Source organism: Lissotriton vulgaris, unplaced genomic scaffold, assembly GCF_964263255.1.
Source record: "Lissotriton vulgaris unplaced genomic scaffold, aLisVul1.2 SCAFFOLD_736, whole genome shotgun sequence".
Classification (NCBI taxonomy): domain Eukaryota; kingdom Metazoa; phylum Chordata; class Amphibia; order Caudata; family Salamandridae; genus Lissotriton; species Lissotriton vulgaris.
In genome coordinates, this window is record NW_028243083.1 from 443,781 (window position 1) to 469,999 (window position 26,219).

At 45.4% G+C, this 26,219-nt stretch overlaps 1 protein-coding gene across 2 annotated transcripts in view; it reads left to right on the forward strand.

The window, feature by feature from the left end:
• The window catches only part of LOC147668707 (phospholipid-transporting ATPase IC-like), a 515,423-nt gene that overhangs the window by 311,021 nt on the left and 178,183 nt on the right, over positions 1-26,219 (forward strand). For both annotated transcript variants that reach the window (XM_086948491.1, XM_086948490.1), the window contains exons 15-17: positions 10,587-10,743; positions 10,868-11,056; positions 22,465-22,577. In XM_086948491.1, the coding sequence (XP_086804617.1) occupies positions 10,587-10,743; positions 10,868-11,056; positions 22,465-22,577 (459 nt within the window). The remainder of the gene's footprint in view (positions 1-10,586; positions 10,744-10,867; positions 11,057-22,464; positions 22,578-26,219) is intronic.

The following is a 26,219-nucleotide window of genomic DNA, read 5'->3' on the forward strand; positions in this document are numbered from 1 at the left end:
TGAGGGACGCATGGCGGGCCTCCCACCCGGAAAGCAAAGAATACTCTCATTACTCGTGCACACATGCCCTTCATACAAGGATAAACCGGTTTCTGTGCTCTGAGGCTCTGATTGCTAAGATTGATAGTCCAGAATACCTAGCAAAAAACTTTTCTGATCATAGGCCCCTAACGCTCACCATTCTTTGGGGCAGAGTTCCTACCCAGGTTCCCACATGGCGGCTAGATCGCTTCTATTGGAGGATGGCCCTTTTAGAATGTCCTCGTCCTAGACGCTGGATAAATACTTTTTAGAGAATTGGGACACCGCCTCCTTGAATTTGGTGGTTTGGGACGCCATGAAGGTAGTGGTTCGGGGGGCGTCGATCGGACAGTTAGTGGGAGCCCGTCAAGAAACCCTTAGGAGGTTGCAGGATGTAGAAGATAGATTGAAGAAATTAGAAAGTGAGGTGGGGCTAGACCCTACTAAACGTGATGAGTTACGGCTGGAGAACATAGAACATGCTGACACACTTGAAACACTGTGAGTCATAGACCATAGGGAGTACCTACGCCGACAGCACGCTGAGGCGGACAGATCGGGAGCATTGCTGGCTCGTTTGGTAAGGGAGCACCCGGACATCTCGGTGATAACTAGGATACGAACGCGGGGTGGACACGTAGTAGGTATGCAAACGGAATTTAACCGCGCATTTTACGACCACTTGACTGCTTTATACACCCAGCCTGAAGTAGTTGACACAGACCAGATCGCCGCCTTTTTAACTGACCTCCCATTCCCTGTCCTGACCGCTGATGCCCAAAAAGATCTCGAAGTTCCCATAACGCAGCAGGAAATTCGGTCGGCCATTAAATCTTTGAACCGCAATAAGACGCCGGGCATGGATGGACTCCCAGTGGAGTTCTACGCGACATACTCGGACATATTGGTGCCAATATTGGAGAGAGTGTATCGAGTGGCACTGACGGAGGGCCATCTGCCTGATTCCACGATGCAGGCACTCGTCGTCTCCCTGCCAAAACCCGGGATGGACAGCCTGGACTTGACGAATTATAGACCATTGTCCATGCTTGCCACGATAGCTCGGCTATTGCAGCAGTATCTCCCGACTCTGGTTCACAGAGACCAATGCGGGTTCCTACCAGGTAGGAGCACCTCTATGAACACACGTCGGCTGCATGCGCTTATGGCGTCCACTCCACATGACCTGCCTAGGGCGGGTTGCTTAGCCTTAGACCTCCGACAGGCTGGTGATTACCTAACCTGGTCGTTCATGTTCTCGACCTTGGAGAGGTTTGGGTTCCCGGCCTCCCTCCTGGCATGGACCAGATTGCTCTATACCGCTCCCACGGCTAGGGCGCGAACAGGGCGGAATATTTCAGATAAATACAATTCACCGTGGCACTAGACAAGGGTGCCCATTGTCTCCGCTGTTATTCGTGCTGGCACTGGAACCCTTGGCCATTGCCCTAAGGGCTGGGATGGAGTACAGAGGGATACCAAGTGGTGGCGATTTACACCTACTGTCCATTTACGCGGACAATATCTTGTTGTTCCTCAGGGACCTGGAGGCAGATCATGCCCCCATATACGAAATCTTTGAGAGATTCTCTGCAATTTCGGGCCTAACTATAAACCCCGGGAAGTCAATCGACTTCTATTTCAGGGTCACTCAGGATCCAGGTGTACTATGGTTCGGCACCAATGTTATCCCGATAGCTCCTGACACGTTCAAATATGTGGGGATTCAGGTCTACAGACAGCAGGAAGATCAGATAGAAGGGAACATCAAGAAAGCCATAGCAAAACCTCGAGCCTCTGTGGGGTTTTGGACGACGCTACCCTTATCAGTTATGGGCAGAATTGCGATCTCCAAAATGATAATGCTCCCCAGACTATTATATTTCTTAGTTAACATCCCGGTGCTTCTACCACAATCTATCTTTGACTGCAGTGAGGGAACACTGCTATTGTTGATCGCCCTGATTTGGGGGGCGGGAAGGCGACGGATAGGGCTACGTAAGCTACAACTGGGGACTAGAGCCGGAGGGATGGGAGCTCCGGATTTCCAGGATTACTATTATGCTAGCCAGCTCCAGTGGCTCTCCTATTGGATGGCGGGACGGAACCTTCACGAAATAGGTTACACGACTGACCGACTGAGACGCGGGGAGCTACATGCCCTGCTCCTCCCCAGAAGCCGCATTCCAGCGTAATGTCACCCGCTTCTTCACACGGCGCTGAAGATCTGGCAAAAGACCCTAGCATACACGGCCTCGGTGGAGACATATGCGCCCAACATTCCGTTATTGGGCATCCTGACGCCGCATGGTAGACTTACAGAGTGTTAAAACGTGGCTAGAGTCGGGCGTGGAGGTAGTGGGCGACTTTTTTGGCGATGATCATCTCACCCATGAAGCCTTCTTACAGGCCACGGATGCCCCCCCTCCAATGTACCTACTGCATGCTACAGTCACACATTACATACCACACAGATGGGCGCCTCAGCGCCTGCAACCCCCACAACATCAACTGGTACACTTAATGTACCTTATGGGATTGGGAGGACATCTGGTACGTTGGCTGTATACAGGAGTTAGGGCTCACGCTGCAGTGTCACTCACTACCCTTCAGCACATTTGGGCACATGATACAGACCGGGCCATCTCAGATAAAGAATGGACCACAATATTGGAACATCCGAGGCGGGTCTCCCGTAATGTCCGGTTCAGATTCATACAAGGGATGGTCCTGCATAGAGCATATCTGACCCCCTCTTGGCTACATAAAATGTTCCCGAATTCTCCCCATACCTGCCCACGCTGTGATGATGAGGCCGGGCTCATTCACATGATATGGTCCTGCCCGCGACTCTGGGGATACTGGATGGAGGTGTGCCGGAGGCTGAGAACAGTCACGACCCTCCCGGTGCCAGAGGAGACACAGTACTGCCTCCTGGGGTTGCGCAGAAGGCCCAAAACACTGAAGGCACAACTGAAATTACTAGATCTTGCTCTGCTACTAGCAATTAGAACAATAACAATGAGGTGGAAATCACGTAGACCACCTGGGACACACCTCTGGCATTCGGAAGTGCTTAAGTGGGAACGGGCTGAGGGGACGATACTTCGGAGGGAAGAAACAAGAGGCCTTAGGAAGTTCCCTATATCCCTGGAATGGGAGGCTATGCTCATCACAATGGAGGGGGAAGACCGAACACAAACAGGGGACAACGGGCAGGAGGATTAGATAAGAATGGTTCCACTCCATATGCCAAGTATGCCCCGGCGCCACTCACATTCACTCACGCTAACTTTCACCACAAGTCATTACACCCCTCGAGCTGGCACATATTAGCGCCTACGCTGACCGGAGATGAACTCATTTTTGATTTTCCTCTTAGACGATTGCCGATAATGGACGGCCAGGAAATTACCAGTTTCAGTATGGGAGAGGGTGGGGGGAGGTGGGTGGACGGGGGGTTGATTGATTGATATATCATTACCTCGTGATGGGGATATTGTGACACTATGAGACACAAGTATATGTGACTTTTTAATTTTTTACGGTAATATATGAATGTCACTGCTGTAAGATATGGACGTTTGTGTTGGGGTGAAAATACGAAACACTGCTGTTGCATTGGAATTATTTACTGTAATGATTTATCTGATGGCAGTACAGCTGTGAATAAAGTTCTTAAAAAAAAAAAAAGAAAAATAGCACCCCTCCATTTGGCCCTGTTTTCCCCTCATCCTTCTGTTTTCTTTTATCTCTCCCTCCCATAATGACTGTTGAAATAACAATAAACATGTTTTCTTTTGGTCAGTGTGATAGCCCTGTTTTGTGCCATATGTTAACAGATTTGGACTAAAAAGTAATGCTGTTGATTAAATAAAAGCAAGTTAAACAAAATAATGGCATGTTTATTTTTCCTCCATAAGGGGGATGAGTAATATAAATATGAAATATTCGTCTTGACAGGTACAAATTAAATTCAAACACTTTCTACAGTGAGCTATATGCATTTCTGGTGTTAAAAAAGTGAGTGACATAGTTTCTGCATTCCTAAAATCCTGGTAGTCAAACACCTTTTAGGTCTTATTCCCCCTTTTAAACTTAATTACGCAAGTCTAATTTTAGTGCTTGGAGCAGAAATATATTTTGAGCCTAAAGGAAAAAGGTTGGAAGTATGTGGGTCAATTCTTCCAGATGGACAAAAATCGGCGGCTGCCGCGGGGGTACCGCCCTCTCATCCGGCCCCTGGCTTGGTGGCTGCCGCGGAGGGGCAGGGCGTGCGGCCCTCACACGTCTGGTGAGGCTTGGGCCCTGCGTCTCCGGACCCACGACGTGCCACTGGTTTCCAGACGAGAGACTCACCATGCAGAAACGCACCCGCCCCCTGAAGAACAGGACATCACATCCAGTATGAAGGTGAGCAGTGCCCCGTCATCCCCTTCCCGCCCAGTAGCGGGAGAGACCGGGGAGGCCTCACACACAGGCAGGCTGTGGGAGTATTGTGGTGAGGCGAAGGGGAAGTGCAGATCCGCTCCACCCTGGGATCGGGGGTCGGATCGTGTCCAGGTAGCGGCTGCGGGGAGTAAAGAACAAGATTCCCTCCTCCGGTCCCACGCCGTACATGATCTGCCTGACCAGGGTGTGGTGGCCTGGGGAAACCCAACATGGAGTCAATCTGAAATAGTCTTGCGGTGAACCAGAGAGTCTGCACCAGACCACCTCGCTCCAGGCTCGGGGGTCAGATTGGGCCCATCCAAGGTAGCAGAGAATGGAGAAAACGACCGGAGACGTAGTGTATGCGCACAGAGGATGCGGCACACCCAGCGGGTTCTTGCGCAACACGGCCACTCCCACATGGTGCCTAGACAGCACTGCCTGAGAAGCATTGGGTCCGGGGGTCAAATCTGGCCCAGGCCACAACTGCATAGCGGAGGAGACGAGCCCCATCACCTTGCAGACACAAAAGACCCTCCCTCCCCCAAGACAAGAATAGAGGAACTGCCACAGGGGTGAGCGGCACCCCTTTATTCTCACTCTTCTCCACCTCCCCTCTCGCAGACTGGTAGCAAATGCTCCAAAGTGAAGCAGCAAGGCAGTGCAGGCCAGGCCTGCCCTGGACTTGAGTCAGACCTGGCCAAGACCGCAGCCCGAGGAGTGGGTGCAAGGCCTTGGGCACCATGGGAGCGCACAGAAGATGCAGCCCCTCCTATATGTCCTATAAGCGCAAGATACACCTGTGGCAAGAAGCGCACAACAAGGGATAAGCAAGTGGTGCTCACGCCCGTCCACGCTGTTAACCACATACCGCAGCGGGGACGCAGCAATCCCATAGATCGTTGGGGCCACAACCAAAGTATTACACCCCACGTGGCACACACGGCAGCCACGTTTCTCCAATGAATGCCAACAGTACAACAGCTAGTAATGGGCCGCCTACGCACAAACACGCAACAACCCAATACGCGAAATGGCAATTCGGAGCTGGTGCCCACGGGAGGCGGGAACACAGCAGGGGCACGACACACACAGCACTCACTGCCAAACTGGACTCCGTGCTGGCAGCGGTGGAAAAGATCAGATTTACTGTGGGCCAAACAGGCTCCTCACTGTAGGCCAAGATTGACAGTCACCTCCGACGTCACCCTACTACATGCCGATCATCTGGGAATATGTGCATCTGCAAGAGCAATCACTTGCGTAGCTGAATCCCATCACACAAAGCCACACCGCGGCCTTGCAGGACCTCATAGACCGCGTACACACCATAGAGGACAAAATGCAGGATGCAAAAGGGTGCTCACGCCGTAACCATATCCGCATGGTGGGCCTTCCAGAGGGGGAAGACTGATACAACCCAGAGAAATATACCGTGCGCTGGCTCAGAGAACTGCTACTACCTACTGGAGTGCTATCGCCCCAATTCGTGGTCGAGAGTGCGCACCATGTGCCAGAACACAACACCCTGACCGAAAATCGAGCCCTGCTAGATCCTCGGCCTCCTGTGACTCTACACCCTCCAGACTTGACCCTGAAGATTACCAGCTACCAGATGTTACGCCGCAGACGGCAAATGGCTCCATATGACTCTTTATGAATCTGCTGAACTATATAGAAGCCAGTGCATGCAAGTAACCAGCAGCCCAGCAAACGGACTTATCATAGCCAATCAATTGTTTGCATGTCTATTACAAAGCAGTGCCACCCCCATACACCTTCATGAGCAGCGATTAAATGGTATCGAGATCGAAGGCACACACACACTCTCCTCACACAATAGAATGCCTAGGAAGACATACAGTTGGATCATAACACTGAGGGACTAATCAACCCCATCTAGTCTCACGCCATACATACCCACACTAAACGTCGCACTGACACAGTCGTTGCCATAGTTGGGCATCCCAATTCTGGACGAACATCCTATTGTTACTCGCCCTTGACACTTGGGTATTGTTTTGTTCATACTTGTGCCTTTTTTTTTAAAGTTATTATTTTGGAGCACACCCACGTACACCATGATCTACCACACCTCACTTGTCCTAAATCGCCCTGGCCAACACAATGTCTGGACATGGCACAAGTTAACTTAGTTACATGGAATGTGTGCGGCATGCACACCCCAGAGCGCAGGTACTCCATCTACGCTTACTTGCACCGCAGGTCTGCTGGCATTGCGTTACTTCAGGAAAACGCACATGTCCCAAAACAGAGCTAGAGCACCTGGGTTGAAGATGGAGGGCAAAACACACAAGATGATGGACGGAATGTTGCACAATGGCAAAACATTCACCCCAGTCACAGATCTGGGTTTAATCCATCGTTATTTTGCTCACCGAGCCACCCCAGTTCAGACATGGCCATATGCAAATCAGTCTTGACCCTGTGCCTCATGGGTACAGTCCAGACCGAACTGCCTAGCGATGTCTTCCCTGGACCGGAATCAAACACCCTAGGATCGGTTTCTGGCTATCAGCCGCCTTCAGCCAGGATAGCTTGACTCGTCCCTGCAAACTGGGACGCAAACCTTATGGCCCTGCAGCAGGGCGTAGGCGCACTAGACCCATTCCCGCAAGCAACCAATTCGGCAGTATGACATTGCGCATATGAGCCGCACTTCCACACTAACCCAAGGCACTCAGCCTGAGACCATGTAATACACAGTCACACTTCAGCACAAGCTCTCGCAGATATCCACGTGACAGGGAAGCAGGCATGGGTAGAATAGGTGAGGCCCGCACAGGAGGGTGGATGGGATTATCCAACTCCGCTCCTAGTTTTATGTTTTCTTTCGTAAATTGTCAGTTGTGCTATTCAATCATTGTTACTTAAGCACTACTATTTGCTACATGTTACTCATCGCCAATAACAGCACAAGGTAGCCCAGTGATTTTTCATACATGCTTAAACCGTTATGGCGATTTGCATCATGTTAAACTCCTGGGTGCCATCGCTCAGTAACACCTCTGGTATAAGTAACTGACACTGTAATTACTAAAAAAAACACATATGATGCAACAATGATGCTACTGGAAACTAATGTACGATGTGCCAACTGCAGTTGTTAAAGATGGAAAAAGAAATAAAATGAGGTTACAAGCATGTAATGCTATCCTCCCTCCCTGACCTTTTCTTCTCTCGTACTCTTTAATTGCCCAGTGAGTGTTAACTTCACTCGGGGCTCCCAGATTATGGCTTCAAAGCACTTGAACTCTTCCTAGATTAAGGCACACAGCCCCTGTCATCCTGTGCTTGCATCCCCTCTTGGCAAACAGAAGGAGATGAGGGATGGAGCGCTGAAACTTTCACACACTCTCAGATCTGGGTTTAATCCATCATCATTCTTTAGCTCACTTCGCCATGCTATTACATACCCAACTATATGCAAATCAGTCTTGACCCTGTGCCTCATGGAAACAATCCAGCCTGAACTGTCAAGCCAGGTGTTCCCTGTACCGAAACAAACCTCCTGGTACCGGTTTCAGGGTAACACCTCTCATCAGCCAGGCTATCTTGAATCCAGTTGCAAAGTTAGCAAGGGACCAAAGTCTTGGGATACCCTGCCAACTTAGGGCAAACGAAGCAAACACTAAGCGATGATGGATGGAGCGCTGAAACTTTTCAGACACTCACCCCCAGTCACAGATCTGGGTTTAATCCATCATAGTTCTTTAGCTCACTTCGCCACCCCAGTTCAGAACTAGCTCTTCATTTTTATTCTGGCCAATTATTGTACTTCTGGCCTGCTTGGAGAGTAGAGGTTGCCTGGCAATCGCGAATATGCATGGCAATTGGCAGGATTTACAAAATAGTGCACGCTTTGCAGGGAGTTAATTACTTGTTAAAGGCTTGTCTGCTTACGATGCTCTGCTGGAGCCTGTAAACTCCACCACGTGGTGGAGTCAGTTTTTTGCAGAACTCAATTCTCCAAGCGGAGCACGGAATAGCAAAATTTAGCAAACTCCACCCGCGTAGTGGAATTTGCCACCCACCCCTAGCTATTGTCTCTTCATCATATCCTCTTCTGATACTTAACTTATTGTGATCGGCCCTACATCAGAATTGCTGCTAATGTTACATTAGGCATCACCAGCTCATTAAAAAAAACAGTAATAACATATTCACTGTTAAGGTCCATTGGTTGGGTTTAGGATTAAGGTAAGGACACCATATTAAAAAATATATAGTTAATTAAATTACAAAAAGAGTGTATTCAGTTGGTAGGATTATAGTGTGGGCTGGAAATAACAATTAATAATACCATTTTTCTTTTTTTTTAAATAAAGGTAAAGTAATTGACATTAATGTAATTACTTTTAATGCAGTTTAATATTAAACATGAATTATTGGTATACAATTGCCATTGGGCTAAAGGTCTTCTAACTAAATGTTTATTTGAATTTCTTTAACTCGCATAAGTAAAAATCAGTGGGTATTAGGTTTGGAGTTCATTATTGTATTTTAAGTAAATATTATTTATAAAAGATAGTTCATTTTATTGGTTAACCTTTGAGTGGCACCAAGAATAGTAATGTAAAATATTTAACACAGATTAGGGCTAATGTCAGGATTTGGAATACTCTTGAGTATAAGATTTTATTGTATATTAATGAAAAAACACTATTTGATGCTAAATAAAAATATTGGTAACGTGTTGCATGTATCTGGCTGTGGGAGGTGACTGGGTAGTGAGCAGAATGCTAGTGGTGTCATGGACATAAATTGAGGGTAGAGGCTGGCATCATCCATGAGGATCAGAAATACTGAAGTGGTGATCACTGAGAAGGGGTCTTTCACCAATTACCCCACCCCAAGAAGATTCCAGTCAGCCGCCGTAGCAGTAGATGTCTGAATAGCAGTTAAGGCACCTCTCAGCTGGCCTTTAATCCACCAACAGGTTGATTATATAGGGCCCTGATCAGGGTAGCCAGTGAAAACACTAAAACATAAGAGGGAAATGGGACAACCATCCACTTGGAAATAGCAGCTCCTAGTTAACCTTCGTGATCAATGTCCATATTTATTCATAGAATGGCTGGTATCTTGGTAAAGTCCCAGTCGAAAAACTTCCAGGTAAGTCCACCTTAGTCTAAGTCCTTGTTAGATAGCTAGTCCTGACCTCTGCAACTGCTGCAGTCCAGCAACATTTTGCGGACTGGACCTTCATATCCAAGAAAAGACCAGATTGAGGATGCAGATAAATGATTTACTCTGAGGTCTACGAATAGTACTAAAGACACTACCCCCATTAAAACTGCTAACATAAGGACTCTCCCTCCAGTTGTGATCTTAAAATTATATAATGTGCAAGAACCTACACCTACCTCCAGGAGCTATAGAGCACTGGTTCAGTAATACAGTAAAGGTAAAAAAGGCAGACAAAGTAGATCAATTCACCAACCCATTGTCAAATGGCAACTGCGGAAATTGAACTTGGTCCAGTCATTGAAAATACATTTAAGAGTGGGGAAAAAGCTTTTAAATAGCTTTCTTTTCTTAATGACCAAGGTATGATGTGTTGCTGGGTGAGCAATCTGCTGTTTGGATACCGCAGTTATTTCTGGCCATGACCGGAAATTTAATATAGTGCTTTAGTGCTAGGGAAGAGGTGTGGCGCTGCGGCCAGGTCAACTTACACTGGAAGCTGGGGCTCACGGTTCGATACCGGGCTCCGGCGGCAGGGTTCTGCCCAGCACCATGTGACTCTGGGCAATAGCTTGCTTAATCTTCCAGACCGCCCACAGCGTCGTGATGCCTTCGGGTAGCTGTGCGCTTTACAAATACTAGATTTACATTTTTCCATTTACATTTACATGGAACAAACTGCATTCTTGTAAACCGTAATCTTTCAGTTGATTAAAGCATTATAATGAAGTATGGAGAATTAGTATGTACCTGAGCATTTGAAAACGGCTTGTGCTACTTAAAAAATATTTCTTCTATCTTAGTTGTATTGCAATGTCTGTGGATATTTATAGTTTGATTTAATTATTTTACTATTCCTGTGTGTATTATCTTTCAGTTTCTGGAAACTGAAAATCCTATTTATTTGTCTTGCTTTTGTATTTCAGCAGGTTGATTTTAGCTGGAACATGTATGCAGATGGTAATCTTACATTTACTGATCATTACCTAATTGAACAACTCAAGTCTGGAAACGACCCCACTGTTCAAATGTTTTTTAAACTGCTCGCCCTTTGTCACACTGTAATGGTGGAACGCACAGATGGTAAGTTTTTTTGAGCTAAAGGTCCAAACAAGGCATCTAAGAAACTTTTGGTAAAAATAACTTTTTCCAAGTGCTCTTCTCCCTAAGCCGTGTTCTTGTTTTCTTTTTTTCAAACTTAAAATAGGAGACCTAACCTATCAAGCTGCCTCTCCTGATGAAGGAGCATTGGTAACGGCAGCGAGAAACTTTGGCTTTGCCTTACTCTCCCGAACCCAGGATACGATCACAATAAGTGAGATGGGAACAGAAAGAAAATATACTGTTCATGCTCTTTTAGACTTCAACAGTGATAGAAAACGCATGTCTGTCATTGGTAAGTTTTATTTTATTCTCCAAATAACTACAAAAGTAATGGGAGCATGCTCTAGAAAGATAAACGGGGCAGATTATTTTTTTCATTAGGATTTCGTATATGGAACAGTGACAATAGTGACCGCTTCCATTAATTTGCCACACCCACTTAATATTTTCTTTCATAGCTATATTCCCTGGACCCATTGTGCCAATCATCTTTTCCATTGGATTTATAAATGTGAATTTGCCCCCTTTCACTAGCATGTATTTAAAATAGGAAAAATACACAAAGGAAAAATATCCTGTATACTTGCATACAATTTTAACTTGATTAGAAGCACATCAGCATTTGCTTGTCTGACTAGCTATTGTTAACTTAATGCTCACACATGATAAAGACGGGATATACTAATTCTTCACAAGGGGGAATGTATCTGAAAATTGTAGTTGATTTAGGTTTTTTTAGGGCCCGAGGGAATAGGTAAATGGTAATGAGACAATTTGTCTTGTACCTTCATTTCCGTTAACCCAGTGTATAGTTTTCACACAAATATTGATAATTTTCTAGCTGAATTAAGAATATTACCTTTCTTGTGTGAGTTTGTAGTACCTATCGAATAATACTTAAGAGATGAAATTGTTGTGAATTGTCATGATTACAAGGTTCAAGAAAGAATTTTGTGTTGCAGGAACCCTTCGTTAGTAGAAACATTAGAAATTGCCATAGGAATTGAGCACTTAGTTTCTGCATCCAAAGAATTAGGAAAAGCTAAGGCTATTGGTACTGAAGCAGTAAATAAAATCACACAAAAACATACTTCTAGTTCTCTTCAAAATAATAAATCATTAAGTAATAAACCTGATATGAATAAACCTGACGGGAAGACTGAGTGTTTCAAATGTGGGTCAGTCTCATCTAGCCAATGCCCCTAGTTGACCAGCCATTGGTAAAACATGCTCCAATTGTAAAAAAAAAAATTGACACTTTGCCAAAGTATATAGAAATGTTGCTAAAGTAATGGGGTTAGATACTCGAGAAGATCAAACTACGTCAAGAGTATACAATGATGTTGATGATAAGAGCATTGTTTTGTCTATAGATATGGTACATACTGCAGCACAATCACATTATGATGGTGGCGATCCAGTATGTGATAAGATTGGGAACGTTGATACTAGAGTTACAGTAGACTCTTGCTCTCCTATAACATCATTTCAGATACATTTTTTTATAAAAGATTGGGATGGCATTAATATACTTCCACCAGACATTCGTATAGTAGCTTTTGGAGGCCAAGACATTGACATGATTGGTTATTTTCCAGAAAGTTTTCAATTCAAAGATAGACTCATTCATTCAAAACTCCATGTAGTTAAGAAGGGTTGCAACATTCTGGGTTGGAGATATCAAGGGAAGTGTTGGAATGGGTCTGAGACCTGGGACGGAGCACCCTATTTCTTTAGTGGATACTGTGCAACAGAATGTGAATTCTTCAGACGATGTAAACATAGATTTGTTTTTGAGGACAACTTAGGAGTGGTTAAGGGATATGAGCATAAAATGATTCTTAAACCAAATGCTATCCCAGTTGTCTATAAAGTCAGACATGTTCCTTTGAATATTGGAGAGAGACTGAAGGAACTTCTTCAAAAGTTATGCTCAGATCGAGTTATTGAGCTTCGAGATTCGTCCTTATGGGTTCCTCCCATTATTGTAGCTTTAAAAAGGAAATCTAAAAAACTCAGGCTTTGGGTTCACTTGAGGTCTTTGAATAAGAATATTCAAGTTGATTTTTTCCCCCTACCATGGATCCAAGACATGTTGGCTCAACTTACCGGTACTAAGGTTTTTTCTAATATTGGTTTGAGAACTGCAAACCACTGGATAGAATTGAACGACGACTCTTGAAACCTCACAGCCTTTAATACTCCCTCTGGAGCGTTTTGTTTTCTTAGAATGCCGTTCATCCTTGCATCAGCTGCATCAGTTTTTCAGAAGCTAATGTTCCAGTTACTAGGAGACGAGAAAGACACACTTATCAAAATGATATCTTAATTTCTTCCATCTCAGTTCAAGAACATTTGGTTAAACTTGACTGTGTTCTTGGTATACTTGAAAATGAAATGAAATGAAAATAATATTTCTATAGCGCACTAATACACGCGGGTGTCTAGGCGCTGCAGCTTCATGAGGGGAGAATAAACTGGGTAGCAGCGCCAGACAGTGGCAAACTGCCAAGTAAAGAGGTTGGTTGGATCTAGTTATTGAAAAGCCAGGTTTTTAGTGCTTTACGAAAAAGGAGCAGATTACTTGAGGTTTTTAGTGCGAGTGGCATGATGTTCCAGAGTTTAGCAGTGGTGACTGCAAAACTCTTTCCTCCCCAAGTGGTCCTCCTAAACTTAGTGACGGACAGTTTTGCCTGGGAGGCTCATCTTAAGTTTCTCTTCAGGCTATAGCGATGAAAGAGTTGCCTAATGGAAGCAGGTCCTTTTGAGTGGAGAGCTTTGAAGGCTAAGCATAAGGATTTGAACATAATCCTTTTCTTAACCAGTAGCCAGTGAAGTGAGGGAAGAAACTTGGATACCGACTGATATTTTGGTATCCCTAACAGAAGCCTAGCTGTCGCGTTCTGGACCAGTTGCAGTTTGTCTAAGGCTTTCTTGTGGGCCCCCGTCAGAAAGAAACCATTCCAAGACTAAGCTAGCAATCACTGCTTTCCGCAGGTTCAGAGGGATGCAAGGGAAAATCTTCCTGAGGGATTTAAAGATGAAGAAGCAGGATACAGTAATAGCATTAGCATGTCCCACAAACTAAAGTTTTCCATCAAATTGAATGCCCAGATTTTTCACCTTTCCCACGGGAGTGGGAATTAGACCCAATTCCTGAGGCCATTAGCTGGGGCCCCAGAGTGATGGATTATTGCCAAACAAAAGCACCTCAGTTTTGTTGGAGTTTAGTTTTAAACAATTTGTGGACATCCAGGTCCCGATCTGCAACATGCAGTCATGGAAACAGCTGGCTGTGTTGAGGTTATCTGTGACTGACACCACAATCTGTGTATCGTCCGCATAGGAGACAACCAAAAAGCTTAGGTCTTTGATTAGTATGGCCAGAGGTGTAATTTACAGATTAAAAATAGTGGGGCTCAATGAAGACCCTTGTGGAAACCCATAGGGTAGGGTGAACAGAGCGGATCTGTGGTCGTTGCATTCCATGAACTGCGTTCTTTCCGAGAGGAAAGAGCTGAGAAGTTTGAGTGCAGTATTCCCTACACCAATATCTAGCAGCCGGTTGATCAACAGTTGATGGTTTATGGTATCGAACGCTGCCCAGAGATCAAGTAGAATTAAGGCAGCATTCCCACCTTGGTCTAAGGAGGCTGACCTAGTCTTAAGCTGTAATAAGAGCAGTCTCTGTACTGTGTTGACATCTGAAGACTTGGTGGCAGTGAATTCATGCTCTAGAGTCCTGTGGGTTTGGCCCCAGCGCTCACCCGATTTCTGAACTGTTATCAAGGATTTGCGAGTCTTCATCGGTACATATGCAATTGCCGCATTACATTCCGGCTGTGGCCCTGCCGTTAGCTCACAGGCTTATAAAGAAGTTATGGAAGTTGGGTGTGGCCTTGCGGTATTCCTCCCAATATCATCCCGAGAGAAATTTGATTGTGGAAAGGACAAACCGGGACTTGAAGCAATGCGTAACAGGGGTCCAGTGGGCACTAAACAACATGCCAAGAAGTTCCCTGGGGAGCTGTGGTTCCGTAGATTCTGAACCCGTTCAATAAAGGTCGTCGGATATAGACGATTTTGGTGTCAGCGGACCGCAAATGACGAGTGCGGTATGTACGAGTGTTTTCGTTACAACCAATCAATGAGAACACTACGTATTCATAGATTTTGTTCGAACCTTCGGGTTCCATTTTGTGTTCGGCAGCCATTTTGTGTGGTTGCCCTCACATAGGCCGATGACTACGGCCGCACAAGTCTTTGGGACATGTACGCCTTAGTTGACTTCTGAGTGACCTGACTGAACTGACTCCTTGCCCGAGGTTGACCTCGTTGAGCCAGTTCCTTGTTAAGCAGCTGGTCAGATAGAGATCAAAGAGCAGGACATTGCTGAGTTTATGGTACATGCACACACCCTTTTATCGTGCTCATCTGCTTCTGTTCCTTCCTTTATGGCTTAATTATTGATTGGGTTGAGGTCTTTATGATGGGTCCGTCCGGCCTGTTCAAACAGGAATGTTGAATTTTGCTTGGTCATTTCTGGTGGGCTGGACAATGGAAAGTGGGATTGTCGTCATGCGATATGTTTGAAATGTCACCCTACGATTGGTCAGTTTGTATGTAATCGATGCTAGCCAGGAATGTGATTTTTAGCATAAAAGACGATGCTCCGCTCTATGAATTTGTGCAGTCTCTAGCGAACCACCCGTGTTGTGCTTCGTAGACCTCTGTTCCTGGTTGCAGCCAATAAATTTGGTCTTTGACATCATCAAGAAGTGTCCCATGTCTCGGTTTGCCAAGGCAGGGGAATCCGAAGACATTGGGCGTTATCCCTGGCGCCGCTGGGTTCTAAAACCTTGTTCTTTAGGGCCGTACTCCATATAAAGTCCTATTTGGTATAAGAGTGTCGTACCTGACCTAGACAGTGGCGGATGAAAAGTCACTTGACATCAATGATTGCTAGGCTGTTTTACAGGAACTCCATGAATTCTAGGTATTACAAAGCAACGTCCAAGTAAGACGCACCTCCACTAGGGAAGTGAAACCTGTTCCTGCAAGCCCTACCTGGGTCTCGATGATTGGGGACCCATTCAGAGAAAAGATGGTGGACAAAAAAGAATTTGGGCCATCTTACAGGGTGTCTGTACCTGCCCTGGCTGTCGAAGGAACAAGAACAGTACCTCTTTCACCTCTTTGCCAGCTGCAAGGACAAGAGATTTATCTCAATTGATCTGATCAAGCCACACTATATGACTCATCAATAGTAGGCCCAGTGGGCTCCTGGGTAGCGACAGATCTCCTCTCACTACCATACAGTAAGTTCAGATGGAAAGATTAATAATGTTTGAAGATTCTACTCCACGAAGTAAAGGAGTTACAAACAATGGAATTCAACTTGTACTTGTTGAAATTGGACAACATTAAACTACAAATGAAACACCGATCTCAATTCGGCCTAACACAGACGTCTATGTGAATGTCTCGGAGGCATCGAACAGTTCCACAAAACCTGCTGAGCCACCAAAACTAGATTGAACTGCGTCTGGCTACTTCATCAATTTTGACAATTTCCTTTTGGATCCAAGTGAACCTGAATAACCGCCACCGCCTGTTCCCCACAAAAAATAATTTTTGATTTCTAACTTTGGCTCAAAAAGACTTACTTTGTTTTTCCCTGGCTACAGCGCTGGGTTGCAATTGGTCTACTGTTCCTACTCCTTTGGATCAGTATAGTGACTGTCTTTTTCATGCTCCTGAAGAGACATTATCTCCCAGAACTCTCTGCAGTACAACATATTAACTTGGTCCTAAAACCACATGCATCATCACACCTTGAACAGGGGGACCTGTCTTTTATGAACATTACACTTGTAGTTTTTCTATGATTTATATGGTCCTACTGTACTATTAAGAATGGAGCATTTATTTAAAATTTCTCTTAGTGATATCATCACCTCTATTACTCTCTCTGATGATTGGGACATTGACACTGTGCATACTATGCGATCTAATTTAGAACAATCTACTGCATTTTGTAATGATGCTGGTGCATATAATTTTGACACCATGTTTTGCTACCAAGACTGTGGACACCATTTATCGCACAAAGCAAGTATCCTACGTGAAGCTGAAAAGTGGTTCAACAACCTTTGTGCAGAAGTTTGCTTATTTTTCTGGGTCTAACATTTCAGACCAGACTTCTTATTACTATAAGCTTGCACATACATCTGCAAAGAAAAATATGCCTACTAATACTAAGCAGATATACTCTGCTTTATATCCTAACTGCCTTTACAGGGTTTCGACTTTTGTAGGGACACTAGAGACTTAAAAATCTGTCTGCGGACTAAAGATTGGCAAGTTCAGGGAACTGAGGACAAAGTATGCCTCGTACCCGATCAGATGATTTTCCTGAACAACACAGTGCAACAGACTCTTGTCTTTGGCAAGCCAAGTCAAGGATTTGAACTTGCCTCCAAGTCCCTCACTAACACACTTTGGCAGTTTTTTCTGGACTGTTCCCATGAGGCGCAGGGTCAAGACTGATTTGTATAAGGTTGGGTCTAAACTGGGGTGGCATGGTGAGCAAAAGAACAATGGATTTAACCCAGATCTCTTGACTGGGGTGAATGTTTGATTTGCTCTACATTCCGTCCATCATCTGTGTGTCTTTGTTTTCTTGCCCTAAGTGCGCTGGGTATGCCTGGACGTGGTCCCGTGCTCACTGCTCAAGCTATCCAGACTGATGAGTGGTGATGCCCCGAACCCAGTCCCAGGATGCTTGTTTCTGGTCCAGTGAGGACCTGAATTGGAAATTCAGTCTGGACTGTTTCCATTAGGCACAGGGTCGAGATTGATTTGCATATGGCTGGGTCTAAACTGGGGTGGCATGGTGCGCAAAAGAACAATGGATTTAACCCAGATCCCTTGACTGGGGGTGAATTTTTGATTTGCTCTGCATTCCGTCCATCATCTGTGTGTCTTCTGCTTTGAATTTTAATTGCATTTTTTTAAATATGCCAATGTTTTAGATGTTTTTAGACAATGGTTTTATGGCCGGGTTTTTATGCTTTTTAGCAGGAATTCTTTTAGCATTAGTTGACTTTATCGACCTTCGGATGAGGAGTGGGTGTTATGTACCCCAAACTAGGCCAAAGTAGCAAACGACCGTTCACCTACATTTGTCCTACCTTGCTCTGCATAACTGTGCTAGCACTGACCTTTTACCCAGTTATGTGCTGAATAAATGTTAATCAGTTTCTTTGAAACTAGTCTAATTTATTATGCATTAGGATTCTTTGAAAAGTCCCTTGCACAGGACGTACATAACCGGATTAACATACTCTGTATGAAAGTCATGGTCATCTTAATCCTAGGGCGATAGAACTACTTTGCATAATTGCTGGTATTTAGCTTCATTTACATAATCATATTCCCAACAGATCAATTGTGGTAGGAACCCCAAGACTATCTTTATGGTATAAAAAAACATACGCTGACACAAAACACTGGAGCCTGTTGAAGCTTCAGTCTGACATCCCTTGTGGGGTGCCCAACTCTTGACCCAGTTGGGGTACTTAGTTTCTGTCTGATGGCTGTCGCAGCACACATGTTTTATACTATAATGACCTGGTTTAATGTTTATTTAAAATGTCCCCAACGTTTATTCTGTGTTTCTCTCTGAGACTAAGGAAGCACAATTGACTGAGCGAAAATTACTGTACTTTTTCCACGATCCCTGAAGAGTCAAGGGTTGTCATGTTCGATGGTTGCCATAAACTATTTGCTCCTTGCTAAGTTTAGGGGGCTTATGGTGGTACTGTGAGTTAGCTGGTCTATAGGGTGACATATCCTTTGGGGGGTGTCCAGAATCAGTCTAGACACCAACTCCTTAGTTTATCCACAACCAAGAGAGTTACACAGGCTCCTAACTTTCCCCACCAGCAACACCTCGGTTTTATTGGCGTAAGCTGGAGGCAGTTGGAGGTCATCCACTCCGCAATTGCTGACAGACCACTTCTATACTTGGAAGCGTCCTGCATAGAGTCGTCGGAGAGGGCCATCACCAACTGCGTGTCCTCAGCGAAGGAGACCAAAGTAAGGCCTTTGTCCGTAGCCACCGTAGCAAGGAGTTGAACGTACAGGTTAAAGAGTACAGGACTCAGAGCAGAACCCTAAGGCACCCCCTGCCCAATGCACTGGTCACTGGAGTGAGTCACTTGGAATGCTCTCCCTGACAGGTAAGATTTGAATCATTCCAAGGCTGAGCCAACCTGGCACAAAGGAGCCAGAAGCACAGAAAGGGAGTCACTGAACTGGGTGGGCTTCAAAGGATCAACCAGGTAGCCCGATTTAACTTTACCACACAGCAGTAAGAGCGCTTCCTGTGAGATGGTAGTGATAGTCTCCAAAACATAAGAAGGATGGAGACCCGTGAGAACAGTCAGAACAGAAATTTGTAGCCGAGGCAACAGACTGCAATACATTTCAGGACTTCTTTCTCCAGAAAGTCAGGGACATTCTCACTGAGATAGATAACAGCCCGACAAATCAGGCGGCCCTGGACCCGACTCTAGCCCAAGTGCGAAGCTCACCGTCTTACCAAACTTAGACTTGGCTCGCATAGCATGCCTGATGAACCGCATCAAATCGGGCTGCCCTATAGATCCCTGTCCACTAAGGATCTTTCGTACGGCCCTTCCCAGGCTAGAAAGAGATTTCCTCTCTACTCAATCACTCCTTCGAGACAGACTACCTGCCCATTTGCATGAAGGAAGCCAGGGTCACCCCACTGCTGAAGAAGCCAGGGGCTGATGCGGCCAATGTTAAAAACTGTAGACCCATCTCCCTGCTCCCTTTTTTAGCAAAGGTTATTGAGCAACACGTCCTCTCAATACTTTCATCTTTCATGGAGGAACACAATTTACTCCAAGTGCAGCAGGCTGGCTTCAGGGCTCATCACAGTACTGAACTTGCGATGTTGGCTGTGCTCGACAAGCTCCGAGTCAGAGCCGATAACAAAGATGCGAGCGCCATGATTTTGTTAGATCTGTCAGCGGTGTTAGATACGGAAACCATGCACAACACCTGCTGCAAATTGCCAATTTGGGTATTTGCGGGTTGGCCCATCAGTGGATTGAGTCCTTTTTGCTAGGGAGGTCTCAAAAGATTCAATTGGGTGATCAAACGTCCAATAGGGGTGATTTCACCACTGGGGTTCCCCAGGGCTCAGCTTTATCTCCCCTTCTTTTCAACGTGCATCTCCAGCCATTAGTGGCAGCACTAGTAGCCGCTATGGATTGTCAAGTATTTAATTATGCAGACAACACCCAACTTATTCTGCAGATTAATAATTCCCCTCAAGCTTAGTCTTGCGTACAGTACATCCTTGGATACACTGTGAGTTGGTTGACCGCCAATTCATTAAAAGTCAATCCAGACAAGACTGAGATCCCGGTAATTTCTCCTAGAGGTAACCCCGGGAATGACTTTTTTTGGCCACAAGAGCTCTGTACTGCCCTTAGGCCAGTGCCTGTTATTAAAAGCCTGGGCATTAGAATCAACGCCAACCTCTCCCTGACCAATTAAATGTCCTCGGTGGTTGGCACCTGCCTGGGCATAATGAGACCGCTGCGGAAGCTGGCCCCCTTGCTCTCACCTACTACTCTGCAGATCATATTGGCCACGATCGTGTCCAGGTTGGACTATGGCAATGCCCTCTATATCAGCCTTCCTGAGAAACTAATCCACAAGGTGCAGGTTATCATGAATGCTGCAGCTAGGCTGACATTTAGGCTCACCAGAAGGGCTCATGCCACCCCTTTGCTTCTTAAGCTGCATTGGCTCCTGTTCAAACAGAGAGCCAAGTTTAAGGGTCTTTGCATTGCCCACAAAGCCATCTTTGGCTATATTAAGGAGCGCCTGATGAAATGTGCTCCAGGACGCACACCGCAATTGTCCACCGCCGCCCTTTTTTGCCAAAATGGCATCGAAAGGTGGCAGAGCTTTCTCTGTTTTAATTCCCCAAATTTGGAATGAATTACCGGAGAACCTTTGTAAGGAACCCGCCCTCCTCCTCTTCAAGAAGTGTCTTAAGACTTATTTGTTTAAGGAAACCCTGGCTAGAGTCTAATACATTGGGTTGGTGCCTTTCTGGGATGGTAGAAGCTATCTGAGCTTGCTCTCCAAGTTCTAAGAAACCTGCAGGTGATTACGCGCGATATAAGCTACAATTAACATAACATCTGATCGGAAACACTTGGGCGTCTGGATACACCGCGACAGAAGTTTTGATACGGGCAAGCTATGGCACCACACTTGCCACGTTCATATAACACATCTCTAGGTGGATATCGCACACAAAGTCCCTGGCAGGTTGCCTAGGACTAATCAAGATTATGTTAATACCAAAACTACTCTGCTTATTTTACAATATAACACACCCATTGACGGCCACATTCTTCTCGGAACTCAAGGCACAGACAGTCCGCTTGGCCTGGTTGGTAAACAACCACAAATAGAATGGGAGACCCTCGCATTGCCATTTCATAAAGGTGGGTTTTGAGGCGACCTACTTGAACCGCTATCATTAGTGTGCTTAGGTTCACATTCCATACCACAAGTACCAACTCACACCTTTCCTTTCGCACTAAGCAGAATTCTGCGAAGAGGTGCTTTCAGCCATGGCCAAGATGATCGGCGGTGAGCTCACCATCGATCTGTGCATAGACCTTCTAGGCAACGTCAAAAATGTTAAAGCGTCATACAGGAAAATGGTGGGATTGGGCCTCCTGTTGGCCAAATGGCAGGTGTCGGGCAAATGGGGTAGGGAACGATCCTTTAAATTCAAGCAATGTCTTACGCCCATATTGCAATGAGCAACTTGAATTGAAATGCTATCCCCCTTCTCAAGGCCATGGACATACGGCAGCCCTTTAGAACTTATCTCCTGCAGCAATCCATGGATTTTGACACAGAGGATGCTTGAATCTGTCAGTGGTGATGGAGGGTCCTGAACACCTTGCGAGTAGGATGCTGGTCTGCTTCCTGGTTGTATTACTGTCACATAGACTGTAATACCACACTTGCTCCTCATTGTAATCCATTTGATTTCTCCATGCAACGCACAACTAACTGATAGACTACTGTGTATGTTCCTTACCGCCCTCAAGATTGTTATGCTTATTAGCAGCATTGTATATGATGCCTCGTAATGTTGGTATGGAATTTGAGATAAAAATAAAATTCTTGATTTTAAATTTTTAAAAAAAAGGGGAATGGAGGCGCCAACCTTGTAGGATTTTGTGTAGAATGATTAAGAACATGGAACAGATTCTTTATTCCACATGCAGTAGGTGAAGTTGAACGAGAACTAGGATGATGTGTTCTTTGAGAGGACATTTAAAGATTGTACGAGCTGTGGCATTCTGAATAACTTGAAATCTATTGAGTCGTCTCTTAAGTAATGCCAAGTAGCAGAAGTTAGCACAATCCAGGGGTAATTGGTTACACCTAGTTTATGAACAATAGTTGTAACAAAGTAGAGTTATGCTGCTTAATGTTTAAGTAGAAGTCATTGGTCACTGGGCCTTTTTTCTGTGTAACGAACATGATGGATTCTGTGTAGTTTATGAACCATGATACAGTTGTAATTGCTAATACATCTAAACTCTGTTTTTTTAAATTATTTTTTAATAGTAACTGAACCTGAAGGCAAAAAAAGACTGTACTGCAAAGGTGCAGATACTGTCATTTATGAGAGGCTGAGCCCTAATAATCCCTTGAAAGAAGAGACGCAAGTAGCACTAGATGTAAGTTTTCTTTTAGAAATCTGTTTACATGTAATGACATTTCACATTTAAGGGGACATTTTACGTTTATTTTACGTAGTATTATTTGATGTGTAGCGTATGCAGTTTTTCTTTATTGCTATGATTCACATAACCACGTATCACTACAACAGTTACTTTGTGGCAATGGTCCATGAACATGGATCAGAGATTGTTTAAGTGTTTTAAAACAAAGGAGTGTAATAATAATTAGACCATTTCCTGCCTTTAATCAAAGGTTATTAGTCACAGTACCTAAAAAATAAACCTAGATATGTATTTAATAAAACCTCTTGATACTATTAAACTAGGTACACAAGCAATTTCCTTCAAAATAAGATCAAGAATATCAATGACAGTATTTTCCCCAGTGCTTAATTTCTAAAAAAAAGTGCAGGTGCTGAAAATTTTGCCAAGGAGGCCACCACTCCCTTCTTCCTCCGATGACCCTCACTTTCAACACTCTCACTGCCTCAGTCTCTATCTTCTAACCTTGATATGTTGTCTGTCCCCAAGTCTTTACTCTAAGAGTCTATCCTCTCACTTCTCTAATTGTTTTCTATCACCTTTGTCACACCCTGTATTTCTGATTTTCCCACTACTCATTTTAGCCCTGCCCTTTTTAGGTCTCGCCTGTCGATGCGCATGCGCATCGAGCTTGCGAGACTATGGGGGCTTATCCACTCTTTAACCAACTTGCAAGGAATCGTAGCGATTCCTTGCAGTGCACGAGAAATTTAAGCTCAATGCGCATGCGCATTGAGCTTAAAAGCGCGTGCACATGCCCCCAGCCGCCTGCCTTGCCTACTCTCTCTCACAGCCTCCCCCAGCTCCGCCCCCTCACTTCTTGATTGCACGGCCGCTAGGCCGTGCCTCCCCTACTCTCCTCCCCTCCTCCTCCTCCTACTCTCCTCCTCCTCCTACTCTCCTCCCCTGCCTGCTGTGTCGCACCTCTCCCGCTCTGCCCCCTCCCCTGCCCGCCGTGTCAGCTTTCGGGAAAACAGCATCTCAGGGGCTGCCTCCACTTCTATGCAAGTCAACAGAGAAAATAATAGGAAACAAAGCGTGTCAACAGTGGCGTTTCGTAATCCCTAAAAAAGGTTCAAAAACATTGGCCGCCTCTGCATTATTGCTAATCAGTCGCTAGGTCTTCATGCCCCGATCTTATCACTTCACAGATAAGAGAAATAACGTTCTGGGTTTTTGTCTAGTTTGGAGGGAGCTGTGCACGTGCCGCTGTAACTGGAGAGCACCATTGTTGGGCATGCGCGCTACTGACCCCTGCTGGTGGCGCGGAGGAACTTGTGTGTGCATACCGCTCTATTTGCCCGAGACCTCCCTTGCCCTGTCGGCGGCTGGGTTTAAATGGATTGCGTGACAAAACTGTAATTTTGGACACGGTTTACCCAGAGCTTTATGATTCGCTTTGGTTCGCATCTGTTGAGCCTACACGGTTTCATGGCTTTACCGTACACGAGTGCACCTTTTAAGGCCTAGACTTGAAACATGGCGTCTATTAGACTATTTGGTGAGAAATTATTTATTTTATTTGGTCGTTATTTCTCTTATCTGTGAAGTGATAAGATCGGGGCATGAAGACCTAGCGACTGATTAGCGATAATGCAGAGGCGATAAATGTGTATAGAAGCTGGCACTCAGTTGAGGACAAGGTCTGGAAGCTGTGCGGGAGAGTAATACTGTGCAGGCCAGGGCTAAGCTATAGGCCGCCGTCTGTGTAATCTCCTGTCATCGCCATCTGTTCCCCCTCCCCAGCCGCCAGCACCTCCCCTCTCTCACCCCGCACAAAGCCTTACTCGCATTTCTCCTCCCCCTCCCCAGCCGCCACCAGCTCCCCTCTCTCTCCCTGCACGATGCTTCTACCCACATGCTAGTCGGTTGCTGCCCATATAATTAAACCATCAGGAATACATTTTGCCCACACACATAATCCCACACACACACACACACACACAACCCCACACACACACACAACCCCACACACACACACACACACACACACAACCCCACACACACACACACTACCCCCCACACACACAACCCCACTCACCCCCCACATACCCACTCCACCCCCACTCCCACCCCCACACCCCCACACACATACCCCCACACACACACACCAAAAACATCACTATGTGCTACCACAGCATCACTGAACGCCACAGCATCAGTCGCCACCACAACAACTGGCACTTCTTGGATTGCCTTGTCCTACAGCTAAATTCGACCTGTTCTGAACTAGTCTCATAATTTTCACAATTTTGCAGTAAAACGATCAAAGAGGTACTAACTTAATTTCGACATCATTATTGAAGTGCAGTTTATCTTGTCTTCCTCAGTACTTCGTACATCTCCCTAGAGATGTGGCATAACGACCAGAGCTGCCATCTAAGTCACGTAAATACAATACATGTTGCATTACAAATGCTATAGGTGTCACATTCGCCAAAGTTATAACTATTGGCATTGTAAATGATAAAGCTATCAATTTAGCTATTTTAAAAACCAACACATAAATAAAATATATTGTCATTTACAAGACCAATAGCTCCAACTTTTCTAATGCGAGACCTATTGCATTTCCAATACGTGTTTCTTTTCACTTTTATCCATGCTCTGCTCTCTCCCCCCTCTATCATGGCTCTTTACTATCACTCTTTAGCAGTGATTAGCTGTGTCTCCGTTTTATCATTTGTCTGCTTTTTTCCTCTGTCCTGTCCTCCACATCCTTTCATTCTATCTTCTCTCTTCTTAATGCTTCTTCACATGATGGCTGCTTTCTCTTTGTATCTGATTCGCTATCCTCCTTTTCTTCTACTTTGCTCTGTTTTATCTCTCGCCTCTCTTGTTGCTTCTTCTCCTCTTTACTCTTGCTGTCTCATCTCTAACACTGCTGCTGCCTGTGACCCCTGTCGTTAGCCTGTACATGTCCCTCCTATTTTGAACTCTGCGTTTTTCGGTTGTCATTCCTAAAGAAGTGGAAGATGACGTGTTTTACTTTCTTACATACACTGAGTGCAAAAACAAAATGTACACCAAATGAAAATGCTTTTTTGTATATATTAATCAGTGTGGTATGACTGGCTTTATTGCGGAACAGGGGGATCTGCTTGAGCACAGCAGGTCATGTCACTGCTAGTGCTGCCTGTAATTAGTAGGTTCAGGGATATCGACGGCATCGGCATCCACTGCTCAGCTTGCTGTGATCCTGCCTGTTACAGCACAGGCATTGTCCCCAGCAGTAATGCTGCCAATGCCGGTAAGTATGGCTGTGGTGCCTACTGGACTCACTCACGCTCAGCAATTACCACGCTGCGGTGCAGCGCACAGATTCTACTGGTGACGCCATGGCACACAGAAGTTGTGTTGGGCCTCAGCCGCATCAAGCACATTGAGGATAGCAGTAATGCAGGGCTGCCGGATATGCTACTCTGGCTAAGCAACAAGTGGAAAGTCCACACTTATTTTCATTTTTTCTTCCTCAAGAGCCCCCACTCCCAAGTTCCAAATGCCCTCTCGCAGCTTCCTTGCCTCAACTCCGTCATGAGCCAGCCCCCAGCTACAAATATTCAATGGGAGGTTTAGGCTCAGGCAGTGGCAGGGTGC